Source organism: Marmota marmota, unplaced genomic scaffold (assembly GCF_001458135.2).
Source record: "Marmota marmota marmota unplaced genomic scaffold, marMar, whole genome shotgun sequence".
Lineage (NCBI taxonomy): Eukaryota > Metazoa > Chordata > Mammalia > Rodentia > Sciuridae > Marmota > Marmota marmota.
In genome coordinates this window covers 1,405,952-1,424,904 of record NW_025999977.1, presented here as the reverse complement: position 1 = coordinate 1,424,904, position 18,953 = coordinate 1,405,952, and the positions used below count along the sequence as shown (strand labels likewise).

Here is an 18,953-nt window from a genome sequence, read left to right as displayed (position 1 = left end):
CCAAATTTGTATTGAATAGGATCAAGATAGGATGGGAAATAGAAGGGAAAGTTTGAATAGTTTCTGGGGTTGTTCACAGGATTCCCGAATTGGTGTTGATTAACTGAAATTATTGGTTTTATCTCTACACCTGTAATCAGAATGGCATCACCATTTGTTCAACATCCCAAAAGAAATATACAATTATTTCTCTTTTGTCTTGTAGTTGTTTTTAAAGCAGGTTAAGTATCAGCAATGGAAATGCACTGTGTTTACTTTAGACCTTAGGTTGCAAATTGGGGAATTGATCAAGAGGGAATAGCAACAACTCAATCTAAAAAAAGTCTTAGATATCTTGGGATGGCTTACTGTATAAGAGCCGTTGCCAACAAGCTCCATTCAGGAGATCTGATGCAATGTCACAACCTAGTTCATTCAGCTTTAGAAAACTTATGTATATCGGAAGTAGAAAAGAACTGGGACTAAGGAACAAAAGATGATGTGATATTATTAAGGAAAAGAATACTCTCCAAACTTTTCCTACTAATCAAACATGTAAAGTGAACTACCAAAAATTAAATCAATCAATCAAATGATCATTGAGGGGGATTACAATGCATTCACAATGAATATGAATAACAGAAGAATGAAATATCTCAGGATAGCCCACAATAAACAGCATTTGATAAGGAGAAGGATAAACAGGATTTAAAAAAGGAAGTCCATGGGAAAACTGAACACCAGAAAATAAGGACTACATATAAGAAATTAGAAAATTGGGGTTGAGGTTCAGTGGTAGAGCACCAGCCTAGCATGTGTGAGACACTGAGTTCAATACCCAGCACCACATACATAAACAAAATAAAGATATTAAAAAAAATGGGGGTTGACAAAGATACCTAAAGAAGGAAAGACAGTCTAAATATTCTACTTAAATCAACACCCACTGACCCATGTTTTTAAGCAAAACATAAATCTGCTATTTTCTACACTTTAAATTCTTTCTGCTCTTATTAATGTCTAACTTACCTTCAGTTTAACTGTCTACCTTTTCCATGAAATATTTAAATGGTTATAAAATAAAGGTCTCTTTACTTCATGGCCTTTTTTTGTACTTACAAATATAATCTTGCTCCTAATTTGCATTGTTTATGTACAAGTCTTATGTCCCAGCTATGGTATAAGTTAGAAATTATTTCCTCACTTCTTGAATGTGGGCTGACCTTGTGGCTAGTTCTAGGCAAGAAAATGCGATGGAAATGATGATTCGTTAGTTCTAAGTACAGACCTCAAGGAGTGCGCATGCTTCTCTTGCTCTCAGAACACCTCCAAGAAGCATTGAATGAGCCTAGATTAGGCTGCTGATAAAGGAGAGATCACATGGAGCAGAGAAGAGCTGGCCAGTCCTTTACCAATTTAGCAGTTGACCCCAAAGTAGGAGTGAGCCCAGCTGAATCCACCCTAAATTACTAATCTGTAGAAACTTGAGTTTAATAAATGATTCTTATTTTAAAGGCAATATGTTGTAGGATGATTTACCATGCAGGAAAAGCTGCTGAAATGATTGAAATATAAACAACGGCTTCATCTCTCTAACGTAATACTCATCACAGTGTTCCTTACATGATCCTGGTGGGAAGAAATTAAATTCATCTGTGTATTTCCACAGCATTTATGCTATGCTTTGTACATGGGAGACACTCAGAGTTTGATGAAATTGAAATTAAAATCAAATTCTGTTCTTTATCAGCATTACCTACTTAATGTTTAACCACAATATTGTTAAAGAATAACATATCTACTATGAATCTACTATTGGCCCTGTATAATTCCAATAAAGGCAGCCATTATTGTAATTATTAATACTTGGAGTATATATACCACTTCAAGATTCAGGAGGCCTTAATTTGTCCTTCTCAAGCTTTGGGTGTTTTTTTTTTTTGTGTGTGTGTGTGTGTGGTACTAGGGACTAAACCCAGGGGTACTTCACCAATAAGCTATATCCACAGCCCTTTTTATTTTTTTATTTTGAGATAGGCCTTGCTAAGATGCTGAGTGATCCTCCTTCCTCAGCCTCCAGAGTGTCTGGGATTGCAAGTATGCACCACTGTGCCTGGCCCTTCTCAAGCATTAGCATTAAGCCAAATTTGGATTTTTATAGAAATACACACATATAATTGATATTTATATGTAAAGTTGAACTGCTATCCTACTTTTATGAATTTATGGATATAGGAAATACAAATTATTTAAGAAGGAGCTTTTAGGGCTGGGCATGTATTTCAATGGTAGAAGCTTTCCTAGTATGTGCAAGGCCCTAGGTTCAATCCCTGATACCAGAAAAGGAAAAATAAAATATAAAAAGGAAACAGCTTTTGATTTGTACTAATTCACACTGGTATTAATAACAAGTTTTTGAAACCCAGAAATCTGACAACTGAGATATGTATGGTAATGTGTTTTAACTCTGAAGTGCTATACAAATGTAAAATATCATGAAAGCTTGTATATTCAAAATGTCATTTCACCCTTTTCCTGAAAAAGCAGAAAAGTGGAAATAGGAAAAAAGGGATGAACAGTTTTGCTGTCTCCATCTAATTTGCTTTCTAATGAAATTTTACAGCTTTTTAATGACATTCTGCTATTACAGTCTATACAGAGATAATTTCATCAACATTCCATGTTTTGAATACTTTTAAAATTATCGTTCAATTAATAGTGTCTGAAACTCTGATGCAAGGAGAATATGAAAGCATGATCAGAATGATTATTATAAACCAGTGAGCAGAATACACTCAATGGCAGTAAAAGAATGCTCTTACTGTATTGCACAGGAGACAGAGCCCGTTCTTGCATGGGTATGAACCCTAAATCCTGCATTAAACTTTAACCTTTCCTTTAACTTCTGCTATTCCCCTAATATTTTTATCTGTGACTTATAAAGAAAAAACAAATCAGTTTATAAGCTATATATTAGACCCAAACAAGCTTAGCAAGGCCACTCTATTTATTGATAAAATTTGTATTGCTAAGAATATGTTTGAAAGAAAAACATGACCAATGAGAGTACAATCTCCAATTTAGGTCTGTGAAATCAACCATATGAGGACTAGATAATAATTCTACATGTAAAAAAGACTCAATGACTAGCAAATAGGAGGCTCAATAATCCAGGGCTAGAAAGTCTATTCCCCTACATTAGGAATGCATTAAGAAAAATATAGAGACAAAGAGCCAATGTTAAGTGAGGCAGATTTTAGTTAACTTAAGAAATATCTTTCTAATAATCACCTTGCCCTAAGGTGAGCTTGCTGCTTCAGGCACTGAGTTCTCCTTCCTGAGGATACTGAAGTATAGTCTTGAGTGCTGTGAGGGGATTTAAGCATCAAGCCAAAGGTTCTACTATATGAATTTTAATATCAGTCTCAACCTCAAAATTAAAAAAAATCCTGTTTTAGGGGAGTACATGCAAAAGAACAAATTGTGCCTCATTTGATGTCAAGATATCTCCTTTGGAAACATACTCCCAGGCTTTCTATTTGTAGTTTGAACACTTCTATAGTTCAGAAGTCTCCTTTTAAAAGATGTCCACTTTAAGTTTTGAGAATGACTAGGATAAACTGCAAAGAGATCGATATTTCACATGGTGATTCAACTTACCCAAGGCCTGCTAATACAATCCAAAAGTTAAGGAAGTTTTTCACATGATTTAGGTTGGAAAATTGACCCTTCAAGCTGCTTTAACAGAGACAAATATAAGTAGAATTTAGGGAACAGATTCAGTAGGAAGAGGCATAGTCTTTCATTTGGAATTTGGGTTTCTACCACTAAAACACCAGTGATGAAACTCTGGGAACAGAAATGTAATAGAAAATAGGAACTTAAGCAAGAACCACACTGCTGCTCACTGAGAGCTCCCAAGTACTGGAGCATTCATTGCCGGCTCAGATCCACCTTATTTTGGCTGTGCTTTCTAACTTACTCCCTTAGTTAACATTTTCTGTGAACACTAGTTGCTTTCCATAGGGACCAAAACCACAAACTAGACAGAATGACCACACTTCCTTCTCATGAATAGTGAAAAAGGAAAAAAAAAATTCTTCTTGGATATGTTTCTCCAATGAAATTCAATTTCTGCTTTCCAAGAAAAGTCAATTGTCTTAGAAGTTTCCGGGGAAAAAATGGACAAAAATGGAGGGGGGTGAACATGGAATCCAAGAGGTACAAAATCTAAAGCAAAATCACTATCTTTTAATCTTTCAAGAGTTAAAGGGTTAAAACCTGAGCATCTCAGTTGAGTTACTGAATCCACAGGTGGAAGGTCATATAAGTGGGATGAGATAATTCCATTTGTGACCGTGCTGGCAAAGCCTTTATGTGTAAAGAGAATCTCCACGCTGGCCCCCAAATATTAAGTTGATACACGTTTCTAGGACACAGCCTGAATCCTCAAACTTTGGCGGGTCTGTAGACACACAATTTTGTTTTCTACTCAACAGGGCTTTCCAGAATTGTCATCAGATGACAGATTACACCGCCCATCCACAAGGATTCAGGGGTAGCTCAGGCCATCCATTATGGGTTAAAAGCCGTTCCAGCATGAATCAAGTCCCAGTGGTAAGGAGTCTACCGATACAAGGGGTCCTACAGCTTTAAGAAATACCCTGGGCATCTAAAAGTTTTCAGAATGCAAACTATGTCAGCTCTGAAAATAAGAGGCACTGCATCATTATGGCAGGAGAAACAAAGCCAACCCCCTTTTTAAAACAGACAAAAAAAAAAAGATTGTTTTAATAGGAGAGAAACATCAGTCATTGATTCTTACCTCATTCACACATTCTATCCAACCCCATCCATCTTCAGAGTGAAGAGATGACAGAGCCCAGTTAACTCTCTCCCTCTTTGGGCCCCCGCCCATCCTGTTCCACTATATCCAAACCACCAAGGCCTATCATCCCACCCATTTCAATCTGCAAGAAACAGTCCCACAGAACTACAGATACCATGGCTTTCTATCTAATGGGCTTGCCAAAGCTCAGGTACGCCTAAGTCCCAGCTTTCATCACGTTTCTTTTAGAGGGTTGCCTGTCAAGTTAGCGTGGCTGGTCAGGGCCTTTGCTAATCGTCTTCAAAAACGACCACTTAGTCACTCATGGCTAACCACATTCTACAAAGCAAGCAAAGAGAAGACTTAAGGCAGCAGAAAAAAGTCAACAAACCAAACCAACAATCCAGAATGTAAAATATTTCATTTTTCCTAAACGCCGCAGTCACATTATCCACAAACAAAAGTTGTCCAAGCTGGCAGTCTCTGCATCAGTGCACCTGCTTAGCATTGGTTTGACGAGTTATCTTTCTGCTGTGTCTGCAGAAGCCAACTACAACACAATGGGTCGCATCACTTGAGGGTCACTTGAGTCCCTCTACTCTCTGGGTCCCTCCTCCCACCCCCCCGCCTTCCCTTCTACCCACAAAACCTTTAACTCCACCATAGCTAAGGATCCCAGATAGCTAAATAAAAGAGGTGGCCTCAAACACAGGGAAAAAACCCCTTAGGTCTCCAGTGTGAATCGCCAACGCCAATCCCCCTCCCCTCCCCTTTTCCTTAAGACCTGATGGTCTTCAGTCACACATCTTAAAAGAAAAACAAAAAACAAAAACACAAAGACTTACTTGTCTCAAGTCGATGAAGGCCAACTGCAGCGTGTCCTCCTGGAACCCAGGCACCGGGCCGGATCTGGCAAACTCTGTGGGAAAGAAAAGAGGATAAAAAGCGCCTTTAACTAACCATGGACAGGGAGATTGGCAGACGGATGACAGGGAAGACAAGAGAGGCTGGGGGAGAGGAGGACCAAGCTTCTAAGGAGTCATGTCTCTCTCCCTTCAGCTTCTTTGTTTGCCCTTCAAAATTCGTGTCATCAAAACACCATTAATTCCAGCATCCTGACAGCAAGGAAACTGTACTAATTCGACCTGAAATTTATTCCCATGAGCCGCGCTGGGCTTCAGAGTATTTGTTTTGTGAATGGACAAACAACTTGCAAAGGAGGAGGGAGTGGGGGAGAGAAAAAAGTTTTTCCTCTCAACACAATAAAATCTTCAGCTGTGAAACTCTTTTCAGTTCCGAAAGCTATTTATATTTTAGATCGCTGAAGGAATTTTCTAATTTCACGCTTGTCACCTCATTCCCCAAGCATTTATCAAAAAATATTCCCTGCCACACCATTAATTATTCCCTCACTGATTATTTGTATTATCTCATGAGTGCCAACCCACACACCACACACACACACACACACACACACACACACCAGCAGCAAAGGCTGTCCCAATCGGGCGCTTGGCTTTTGAGCAAAAGTGTATTTTTGGATATGAAAATGCCCATCCAAATAAATCTCACTGCAAACTTCAGGGAAACATCTGTCCTTCTACTGTATTTTTTATTCTTGACTTCTATTTTCATTGTGCTTTCAAAATTCTTCTCTTCCCTCTACCCGAGTTTCATCTTAGGTCGAAAAGACCACACCATGCTATTTGCAATTTACAGTAGCGCCTTGGGTACAGGCTCAATTTATGAGTCTGGCGCTTCCTTGTCATTAAAAAGAAGATAACCGCACAGGGCTATAGGGACAAATACTAGTAACAGATAAGAATGTCAAGTTTTATTGTCCCTGAGCCCTGCTTATTATGAAATCAAAAGGTCTTAAGTTCTCTATACATGCACACACGCGCGTGCACACACACACACACAGAACAAATTCCAAGTTAGACAGTTACTATGCCTTCAGTTCTCTCCTTGAAGACAAAGTGTGATGGACATTTAATATCAACTTGTATTTACATTTGTGACTATTCGAAGCAAATATGAAAATAAATTTATATCAAATATATGTATTCCTCAGGACTGAATTTAAGAAACTACAGAATTGGTCTCATATTCTTCTTTTGAAATTAAATGAAATATATCAAGATATTTATACATATGTCTCTAAAATTACTTTCAACAACTGGATGAATACAAATGATGACCTGTGAAGAATAATGAGAATTTCAGCTATTTAAAAATATTTTCTACCTGGGAGCTTCTTACACATAACAGATTTTCTTAAAACCTTTTCTTACTTCAAGAAATAATTCTAACAACTTAGATTGTATGGATTATGGAAACACTATGTGAAATGAAACGTTAAGTAATGTATTAAACTAATTTAAATATAGAACAAACATATAACTCTATATAAAATATTCTTATTGTAGACATTTTAAATAAAATGACTTATAAATGGAAGGAGATAAACAATTTGTATGATTAGCAGTACTAAAGTTTTTAAATGTTTTAAGAAGAATAATAATGCTATTTATAAATTGATTCTACTGATAGAGCCCGAAAGGAAAAAGTTTTATAAGACAAAATTCTAAAACTGTACAAACACTTGATGAAGGCCATGTTAACAGAAAGCTTGATATAATCCATTCTTCACATCAACAATAATCAATATCTGTGATAACCTCATATACAGGAGCTGCTCAACTCAAATGTACAAATGTCTCATACTATGTGCCTGTTGAAATCAGTTCTTTGAATTATGGCTATAGCCATTCTTTCTGACAGCCTTGTTACATGGTCAACTTAAATAAGCTTCCTGGGCTGGATGGTTTCTTCCAAGGTTGACAGATATCACTATTGATCCTCCATTGCTCAAGTCTAGGTTACATCATTTGAAGTCCCCTCTGTCAGCAGGAACTTACTTAAGTCAAAATGCAGCAACCATCAAGATGTTCTTATATATGCTCAACTCAACACAATTACTCTGTGATACATAGTTTGAATGCTTGGGAGCTGGCTACACCTTTTGAACCTGCTTACTGGGCATGCTTCCTGGAGCAAATTGATGAAGCTGATGAAATCACTCAGGAAACTGGATATGATGCATATTTAGTTCTGAGTCACTGTACAGACCTCAGTTTTATGACAGACTGAGTCTCCCAAGTTACCAAAGGATACAATTTGCCCTTTTAAAAATCAGAGGATTAAAGAATGACAATTGCACCAGGTATGATAAAATAAAAAGATTAATTTTCACATGTAGCTTATGGAAATACCTGATTACTCTATATTTGACTTCATATTGGTATGTATTTCCTCACTGCTTCATGTATGTAATTCTTACCTTCCCATGTAGACAGCAAACTTTTAGGAATAAAGATTATCACTAACAAATAGTACATGCTTAATAAATACTATATTTTGATTAAATAAGTTACACAAATAGCAAGATTCATTAAACATGTATACTTGTCATTGCCAATGAAAATCTCTGGATTGCTATAGGTCCTTAACTTGAGTATCAATAAACAGGCTTTAGGAATTGATGAGCTCCCTAAAATTACATGCACAATGATTTTAAGGGGATAGACTTTGAGGTCAGAGAAAAATCAAATTTGAGCCCTAGTTCCCCACTTACTAGTTTTCTGGGCTTGAGCTAATTACCTAACATCTTTACACTTCAATATCTTTATCTCAGAAAGTAGCATTATCTCATGAGTATCTTTATTTCAAAAACTGAGCATTCCTTATAGCATAACAACGATGAAACAAAATAACACATGTAAAGCAGTTGGCAGAGTGCCTGGCATATCATAACTGATTATCATTATAATCAGCTTTTTATGTGAATATGTATTTCTTTGCAAAGAAGGTTCACAGCCTTCATGAATTCTCACAAGGGTTGGTGACCCAAGAAAGGTTAAGAAATACTGTTCTATACCTAAGATAAAACATTAGAAGAAATGTAGGTGCCATTCAGTGATGAGTTAGTGAGATGGCATTGCAAATTTATTTATAGACAAATATCTGATTGTTTCATTGAAAGGATATTTATAGGCTTAATTACTAGCCTGTTGCTTGGCACAGTAATTTATTGGGAAAAAAAAGTCAATAAATGTATACAATACATCTCTGGTAACTTTGAAATATGATGTATCCTCAGAAACATGATTATCCTCCTGAATTCATTTTTTTTTTTGGTAGGGAAGGATAGATTTTAATGAATTTGGATTAATTAACACAACAGCACATTTCAAGGGTACAAACTTAAAAGGGAAGCAAGAACACAGAAATTTGCCCCCTCCAAGCTCCTTAAGTCTTGTTTACAAATAATGTGTAGAAAAATTTTATTTGCTGTTCATGGTTTGTATCCTGGACACAATTTCATGTTTGATACTGATTCAAAATTGTAGTTATCAATTCATGCTGGCCCACCCAAAACTAACATTACTGGTAAAAAACGAGTACTTGTGAATCTGTATGAACATCTGAACTACATTTTCACTCTCCATATAATCTTCATTTCAGCCACCTGATGCTGAAATCTAAAATACTCTGATGGCTTAAATGTGCACAAGAACCCCACAGATGATAAGCAGGATTGACTGTCTTTATTTGGTGGCGATAAAAATAGCTTCAGATTAGTTGTTAAATGTACAGTTAACAGTGACCCTTTAACACAGGCAAAATAAAGAGGGGATAGGAAAACTGAACCAGGGCAAAGGCAGTGTGAGCCCAACCACTGCAAGCTCTGATGTACCCCCGTACTTCAACAGAGGCAAAAAGGCCAAAGTACTGATTGCTTTCCAAATAGCATGTTTTCTCTTTTGAGTCTATTGATGGTTACATTTCATTGTACCTTGTATAATATAGTCAGCCACTGTAAGAAAACCATCACATTTTGTCAGAAGATATATATTCATACAATACGTTCAGAATCACTGCTTGGTTCTTGTCTTCGTCTTTTCTTCCCTGTTTAGGTGTTGGAGTCTCTACTGCTCCTTCTGCATCATAAACGGGCAGCTTGAAAACTATTTCATCATCTTCATCATCATCCATTCCCGCCACTTCAGATTTTCGTTTCTCTAAAAATGTTGGTGTACAAACTGGTGTGGGGCCCTGGCTATCTATAGACTTGTCAGGAGTGGCAGCAGTGCCTTTAGAAACCCGCTTCTTCTTCTTCTTTGGTATGCCTGAAGACTTTTTCTTCTTTGTAGGTTTATCTGAAGGATCTTTGGTCTTACTGGATGATAAAACCAATGAAGGAAAATCATAATTAATTCCTTTTGCTGCTAATTTTTTCCTGAGCAATTTTTCTTTCTTTTTAAATCGCTCTTCCATTTGCAGTTTTTGAAAAAATGTCCGCTTCCGATTATACCGCTTCACGGCTGGATACGATGGCTGACGAAATGGAGTATTCCACTCTTTAAAAAGTTCTTTGTGTACTTTTTCTGGTGGCATAAAATGACACACCAAGAGTCTTTCACCAAAAAGGTATTGTTTCAGCAACTATCTTGGCAACATCTTCAGACTTAAACTCCACAAAGGCATAGCCTCTGCTATTTCCAGTCTTTTTACTTCTGGATAGTCTAAATCTTGTAATAGTGCCAAACTGGGAGAAATATGCTTTAATTTGGGTTTCATAAAGTGCTGGAGGCAGACGGCCCACAAAAATTACTCCAGGAGTAAGTTTTTCTTGCTTTTTTTGCTGGGTTACGCGCTGGCGGACGTGCTGCACCTCTTTCTGAAACTGGACGTCTTCCTGCGGATTCAGAGAAAGAATCGGCCCGGGTGGGACGACGAACGGAGTCCCCACCACGTTGAGACCCGCAGCAACACAAGCCACGCGGCGCGCTCCCGGAAATGCGAGCCCTCGACTCCTGAATTCATTTTTTAAATATATTTAAAATGTTAATAGTATGAGGAAGTTTGAGTTTTTAAAAAAATAAAATGAGAATTTATGCATATCCTGATTTCAGGTATATAAAATAGTCATAGAAAACATAACAGTAAATACTTCCTAATCTAACCAAGGTTCCTACAGACAGGAAGGTTGTGAGATTTTTTTATTCTTTATAGTTTATAAAATTTTCAAATTAATACAGACCACTTCTGTAACCAAAAAACAAGAAATGCGAGAACACACACATGCACACATGCACACTTCATGTGGTAGTACTGATTCAGCAGTGCTTTCTCTAGTAACTAGAGACATAATTTATTCAAGATTTAACACTATAGACAACTGGGATTGGTCTGTACACCCAAATTTCCAGATAGTTGCTTGACAGACAGAGAGGAAGAAAAGTACACACGGGAGAGGGACAAGAGTCTCCCAGCCTGCTATACCATGCCGATGCATATATACAAACTGATCATACATAAATACAAGAGGACTCCCTTTACAGTCATCAATGAAAACTTTCCATCTTCTGACATCATAAAAAGGGGTAAATCATGCAACTGTGGCCAAGTGGAACCAATGCGTACACGGACTTGTCTCTGGAGAGGTAGGTTTTCTGTCTCTAAGTGTCCTAGGCCATCATGAAAGTTTCCAAGCCTAGAGTTCTGCAATGTGGCCTCATTATCAGCAAGGAAATAGAGGTGCTTGCTCCATTTAACACAGAATCAAATGCTGCTTTGTCCAACACCTATCACTTGGAGACTTCAAAGTTCCAGTGAGGCTGGCAAGGTAGCAATCTCTTGGGAGGAAGGTTAAGTTTAGTATAGCTTCTGATCAGCACCAAACCATCTCCAGAGGACTTGGCTCTCTCCAGCATTCTACCCTGCCCTTTCTAATCACAGTAGGGACTCAGAGTTGAAGGTGGTACAAGATCCAATTTGCAACTGCAAAAGTCTTGTTCAATATGGAAACTGTCAATTCATTGAAGTTTGTGAAGAAAATATCTTCATTTTAAAATAACAATTAAAAGGAGCTATACAGTTACAAGAAAAAAGGCAAGAGGAAAAAGAAAATCATGGATAAATCACAAATAAATTTATTTTACCTACCAAATATCCAACAACCCATCATATTCTCATATACATGTAAGTCTAATGAGATGTAATAATTTTTAAAAGTAATATTATTTTAGCAAAAATATTCTGTAAGTTCACACTTCTAATAATTGTCACAGTATAATAAAATAAAATTATCAAAGGGATTTCATTAATCTCAAAATGTTCTCTAGATTTATTGCAGGCTGATCATAAAATTAACAAACTCTGTCACTTAGAAGGGGAAGGAAAAGAATTTCAACTTTAACTGGTACATCTGAAAAAATACATAAAAGCACAGTTTACTAAATTAGAATTAAATGATAGAGTTAGAATGTGCTTTGAAGAGTCAAAATGACTGTACTAGTCTGTAACTTGTGTATTTAGATGGGACATTTGGGAATTGTTCAAAAGTCAAGTTGTGAGAAACAGAATACAAAATTCTTTCTTAATCTTCACAGACGGTCCACAGAACAAGAACAATTTTCAAAGGAAGATGAGGAACAAGGTAAAACATTTCAAAAAAGCAAGATTAGTATAATGTCTAGCAAACAGCTAAAATAGCAGTTGCAGGAGGAAAACATAATTTGTTCAAATAAGAGAAAAGTGAAAAGACAATCTACAAAGTGGAAAAGAGAGGTCCCCGAACAACATCATATACTAATGCTCTCAGTGAACTTCCAGCACTGACAACAGACAACATAGCTCTTACTGAATGGATCAGTGATTTGGTTTTGGCCAAAATTCCAAATAAGTAAGAAAATTCAGTATTTCAGAGTCTAGAGTATATTGAGTGCTTGTTTATATTTTAAGATCATGTCAGGTCACATGTGTTTTTTGTGGGATTGAGAAAATAAGGGCTGTTGTTGCTGTATTAATATAATGGTTTCCTGGTATCTGGCTCCCTGGAGCAACAGATAAGGGGTGTGCTAGACTACCAAGTGTGGCTCTGGGGAAGTTAAAACCTTCTTGCATCACTTCACAGTGGCTTCACTAAGCTAATTACAAAGAGGAGTTGATGGACTCCTTAGGGAATTCACTCCAGGTCCTTTTGGTCAGAGAAAGGTCGGCCAGAACATAAGGAAATAAGAACCAAGGAGAACAATTTAAAAACTTAACTCACTAGATCTCCCACTTCAAGAAAGGGTGAGGGCTATAGAAAAACATGCCTATAGTTAAGAACACTGCATTATATACTTGAAAATTTGTTAAAGAGCATGGATCTTATATGTGTTTTAACCATAATAAAAGTGAATAATAGAAGGAACTGGGTCTGAAATGGAGTAAATTCTAAGCATGTATAATTTTCTCAAAATGAACCTAAATATTATGTATAACTATAAAAGTCCAATGATAAAAAAGAATTAATGAATGAATGAATAGGCAAATGATATGTAACCCATAGACTTTATAGAAAACATCCAAAAAATCATGTTTGAGAATTTGTATCTACAACATATAATGAATTGTTAAATTCAATAATAATAACAATAAAGCTAAATAATAGAAAATAGTCAAAAATACAGTAGATATCTCATAAAGGAAAATATGTCACCAAAAAAGTGGAATACATGGTCCCCAACTTATAGCCTAACATAGCTACAGTAGTCATCCACAAATAAAAGTGCTTTTGTGGATACGGGGATTCGGGTAGGAGGTTGTAAAATCCTGGGAGAGTCCAAGAATAAGCAAGGTACTTTGAGAGAGCAGAACTATGTCTAAGTGGCAGAACTGCCAATGGTATTTCTGACTCCAGATCCCCATTTGGCCAGAGTCCCATTTGGTCTTTGTTGATTCTGGTACCAAATTCTTCCACCACAAGAACCTGAAGGAGTCATGCCTACTTGTGCCTTGGGTGATGTGGCTGATGAACTTGGTCTTGGACATGGACATGGACATGGAAATGGCCCTGAAATTCACCTCCATCCCTTTTCAGGTTTCATGTAAAACTATCTTGCCCACAGAGAGACCTAGGGGAAGATATGCAGTCTGGGATAGTAGGGGCAAGCTCATTCACCACAGTACCACAGAAGATCCTAAAAAGAGCTTGACATTGACTGCATGCACTCTCAGTTACTGTCTGAATAGTCTTGACAGCAAAGAGAACCATAGGAAAACATGTCCAGCTATACCCTGAGAAGCAGTCCTGCAGACATTGGTCTTAGTAATGGACTCTAAAGCAGCCCTATGACTCAGTTTCAGGATTTCTCACATTCAGGGGCTAGTACTGCCTGCCCAGCAACTCAACAGCAACCCTCTCAGTGACTTAGAGGATGTCATACCTATTGGCACAAGTGGTAACAGGCTTGCCATCTGTGAACAATGAAACAAAATCCCTAGAACTGCAACCCTGGGGTCAGGGTCCTTGGGACAGTCCAGGCCATCCAGGGACCAGGATGTAGGCCTGCCATCTGTGAACCCATCAGCAACCATGTAACCAGCTCCAACCCCACTAGATCACTATCTTGACGTCAATCTTATCAGTTTGGATCTGAAATTGTTTAAATATTTCTGCACCCTCCAAAATGCAGGTTGAAACTTTGTAAAAAATTACTTTTTTCATGTTGAAACTTAATTCCCAATGCAACAGTATTGGGAGGTATGGCCTTTAAAAGGTGACCCAGAGCTGGGGTTGCAGTCTAGTGGTAGAATGAGTGCTTAGCATGAGTGAGGCCCTAGTTCAATCCCAGTACCACCTTCCACAATCCAAAAAACTCTCATGAATAGTATTATCATTTAGATATGGAATGTCCCCCAAAAGCTCATTTATTGAAGACTTGGTCCACTATACAGAAGTATCCAAAGGTAGGGTTTTGAAGAAGTGATTGGATTATCACTGAATTGACCCATTTGATGGATTAATAATTTGAATGGGCTACAGGGAGGAGATGGAAACTGTAGGCAGGTGGGGAATGGTTAGAAGAAGGACACTGGAGACATGTCCTTGGGGACTATACATTATCCCTGCTCCTTTCCCACTTCTCTGCTTTCCAGCTGCCATAAACTAAGTAGCTTTTCTCTGCCATACTCTTTCACCATGATGTTCGACCTCATTTGAGGCCCAAAGCAATGGAGCTGGCTATTCATGGACTAAAATCCTTTAACCATAGAGCCAAAATAAACCTATCTTCCTTTATATTGTTATTTTCAGGCATTTTGTTCACAGTGATGAAAAGCCATCCAACACAAATAGGATTAGGTGACCTTAGAAAAGGGTTTGGAAATTTTTCTCATTTTGCCCTCTGCCTTCTGCAAGGTGAGAACAGCGTTCTTTCCTTCCAGAGGACGTACCATCAAGGTACCATCTTGGGTGCAGAGAACAGTCCTCACCAGACAACTGAACCTACTGGGATCTTGACCTTGGATATCCTAGCCCCCACCACTGCAAAAAAATTAGTTTTTATTTTTTATAAATATTCAGTAGTCTCATGTATTTTGTTACAGTAGAAGCAATGAAATAAGACAAGACTCAAAAGGAAATGACAATATTTTTTTTTGCCTAAACCAGTCTACAAAGACTAGAAAAAGTGTATTTTTCCTTCAAATAAGTAAACACCCATCTTATCAGTTAGTGGATACCCAGAAAAGAAATAAACAGGAAAACATGATGGTATCAAAGGAAACAAACAAAGCATCAGTAACTGACTCCAAAGTAATGAAAACCTAGAAATTGCCTAAAGAAATTAAAATAATCATTTGTAAAAAGCTCAACAAAATGCAAGAAAACATAGACAACTGAATGAATAGAATGTGGAATATAATGCATGAAAAAATGGAAATGTAACAAAGATTAAAACCTTAACAAGAACCAAACAGAAATCAGGAAGTTAAAGAATACAGGATGGATTTTAAAAAAATCAATAGAGAGTTTCAATGGAAGACTCAATCATAGAATATAATTAGTAAAATTGAACACAGGTCATTTGACATTTGCCGACTAGAGAAATAAAAAAAATAAGAAAAGAAAAAAGTATGTGTTGCCATAATGCATACAAATAAATTCTAGGAGCCCCAAAGAAGAAGAGAGATGAAAATGATCCAAAAACTTATTTAAAAGAAATATTGCCTGAAAACATCCCAAATCTTGGAAGGAACATCAACAATCATAAATCATGAGTACAACAGACCCCCCAGAAAAGACCAACCTGAAGAAGACTATCTGAGACTTATTAAAGTCAAAACTGCCAAAAGTCAAAACCAAAAAGAAAATCTTAAAAGTAGAATATAAAAAGGAACTGCTATAGGACCTTTTTTTCAGCAAAAATCTTGCAAGCCAGGAATAAGTAGAATTATATATTCAAAGGCTCAAAGAACAAACAAACAAAACTTGTCAAATGAGAGTTCTGTATCCAGAAAAGTTATCCTTCAGAAATAAAGAAGAGATAAAGACATTCCCTGACAAATAAAGGCATGAGACTTATCTTACAACAAATAGTCAAGTTGAAAAAAGACAATACCAATAAGCAACATGAAAGTATAAAATTCAATGGTAAACGTAAATGTAGGCCAGGCATAGGGGCACATGCCCGTAATCCCAGCAACTCGGGCAACTGAGACAGGAGGATTGCGAGTTTAACTCCAGCCTCAGCAACTTATCAAGGCCCCAAGCAACTTAGTGAGATCTTGTCTCTAAACAAAATATAAAAAGGGCTGGGGATGTGGCTCAGTAGTTAATTGCCCCTGGGTTCAATCTCTGGTACAAAAGAAAAAAAAAAAAAAAGAAAGAAAGATAAATGCATATTTAAATTTTGAATTCAGAATTCTCTAATATTGTTCATGTGGTGTGCAAATCATTTAAATTCTACCATATTTTTTTTTCAAAGTGCTAAAAATACTTATAGCTCCAATAATTTGTTAATGGATACATGATATATAAAAGATGAAAGTGTGACATTAATAGCAAAGGGAGGACAAACTGTATATAGTATTTTTATGAGATCGAAGTTATTAGTCTAAAATAAAATGTTATAACTAAAAATTTTTTATGTAAACCCTATGATAACCTCAAAGAAAAAGACCAATAGTAGATACACAAAAGATAAGAGAATTCAAAGCATACCATCACAAAGATCCAACAAGTCACAAAGGAAGATAGTAAAATTGGAATAAACAAAGGCACTATAAACAGTAAATGTTGCACAAAAGCGCAAAAGTAAGTATTCACATATCAAGAACTATTTTACATATAAGGAGATTAATTTATCCCATAAAGACAAAAATGGACACATAAAAGATAATACTATGTACATGGAAACTAAAAAAAGAATAAGGGTTGCTAAACTTATATACAAACAGCCAAAATTGCATCTAAAAGAACTAGAAAAAGTAGAACAAATAAAGAGTAGAAAGAAGGAAATAATTAAGAGCAGAAATAAATTAGAGACTAGAAAAATAATATATGAGACTAATATGAATATGTACCTAAGGCTTTGTTCACCTTTCTTCAATTATTTTTCTTTCTGTTCTTTAGACTCAATCATCTCCATTGTCCTATGTTCATATGACTGATTCTTTCATATTTCTGCTTTTTAATCCCCTATTGTGATTTTTTACTTTAGTTACTATACTATTCACCTCTAGGGAATTCTTTTGGCTTTTTGTTGACTTTCCTATCTTTAGTAATAATTCCATTTTGTTCATTCTCTCTCTCTCTCTCTCTCTTTCTCCACATCTTTTTTTAGTTCTCTGAGTGTCCTTAAGTCCCCTGTTTTTATTAAAGTCTTTTTATCAAGTATCTGCCATCAAATCTTTTTCAGGGACAGCTTCTGTTCACTTGTTTTCCTTTTGAATGGGTCATACTCTTTTGTTTTGGTATGCTTTATGACTTTTTTCATGCTCAACATTTGAATTTGATAATTTCATAATTTGATAACTGTGGAAATGAGATTTTTCTCACCTCTCTAGGGTGTATTTGTTTTTGCTACACTTCTTGTTTGTTATTCTTCTGGTTTTGTTGATTGTTGTGTTAAAAGATTAGTATAATATATAAATTTAAGACTTTCTCAAGTCTTTTTTGAGGCTGCACCTTTCTCTGGACTTCCCAGTCACCTTCTAATTTTTCTCAACGATGTAGTGGCATTTGAACGACTTAGCCTTTAATATATGGATTCTGAAGAGGGATGAATAAAAGAAAAAAACATACCAACCTTTTCAATCACCTGAGAGTCACTTCAAAAAGAGAAGATGCTTATGACAATGCCACTAGCCTCTATGAATCTCTGTGATGAGAAGCAGATATCAGTGATCAGAACACGATACTTTGGAGGACAATGTCCTTTTTGCTCACCCTGGCTCCCACAAGCTGTGTGCGACATTCAAAGCTGTTGGACATGGGGGTTGGGAACAGAGAGTTTCCTTTGTGATACGAAATGAAATCGAACAAAATTAGCTACATTTCAAGGTCCAGGCTTCCACCCGGAATTTGCATATTGTCGATAAACTCCAGAGTTAAAAAATACTTATACTGGACAGATTCTGCCAGTAAATTGTTTTCTAAGTGGAAAGACAGATTCCTGGTGCTTCCTATTCCATCAAAACATAGTCTTATAATAAAATTCAAGAATTGCATTGCTTGGTATTTACCCAATGAGTTGAATACTTACATCCACACAAAAACTTGGAAATTGATGTTTAGAGTTACTTTTATTCATAATTGTCAAAACTCAGAAATAACTAAGATGTCACTCAGTATGTGAATGGATAAATGTACTACCTCCAGACAATGGAATGTTGCTTAGTTAATGTTGCGTACTAAAATAAATGGGCTAACAAGTCATGAAAAATATGGAAAAACCTTAAATACATATTACTAGATGAAAGAAGCCAATCTGAAAAAACTATATCGTGGTGTTCTAATTTGATGACATTCTGGAAATGGGAAAATTATGGAGAAAGTAAAAGATCAGTGGTTTCTAGAGGGTGGAGGGGAGAGAAGGATTGATAAGTGAAACAGAGAATTTTTAGGAAAGTAAAACTATTCTTTATGAAATTATAATAATGGAAGATATATGTTATTAAACATTTGTCCTAATTCATAGAATGTATAACATCAAGAATTAACCCTAATGTAAAGTAGAGACTTTGGGTGATAAGGATGTTTCTTCTAGGTTCACTGATTTCCCACTCTGATGCAGACTATTAATAGAAGCAG

General features: G+C 36.4%; 2 protein-coding genes across 10 annotated transcripts in view; both read right to left on the bottom strand.

Annotated features, from left to right (window-relative positions):
• Nucleotides 1-18,953, bottom strand: part of Exoc6b (exocyst complex component 6B) — a 586,101-nt gene that overhangs the window by 129,102 nt on the left and 438,046 nt on the right. For all 9 annotated transcript variants that reach the window (XM_048804120.1, XM_048804114.1, XM_048804118.1 and 6 more), the window contains one exon: nucleotides 5,653-5,726. In XM_048804120.1, coding sequence (XP_048660077.1) covers nucleotides 5,653-5,726 — 74 coding nt within the window. The remainder of the gene's footprint in view (nucleotides 1-5,652; nucleotides 5,727-18,953) is intronic.
• LOC107136949 (MKI67 FHA domain-interacting nucleolar phosphoprotein-like) lies at nucleotides 9,399-13,729 on the bottom strand. The gene is given in 3 exon segments (XM_048804097.1): nucleotides 9,399-10,304; nucleotides 10,306-10,686; nucleotides 13,629-13,729. Coding segments are annotated over 3 exon segments (1,086 nt in total). The 3' UTR covers nucleotides 9,399-9,700.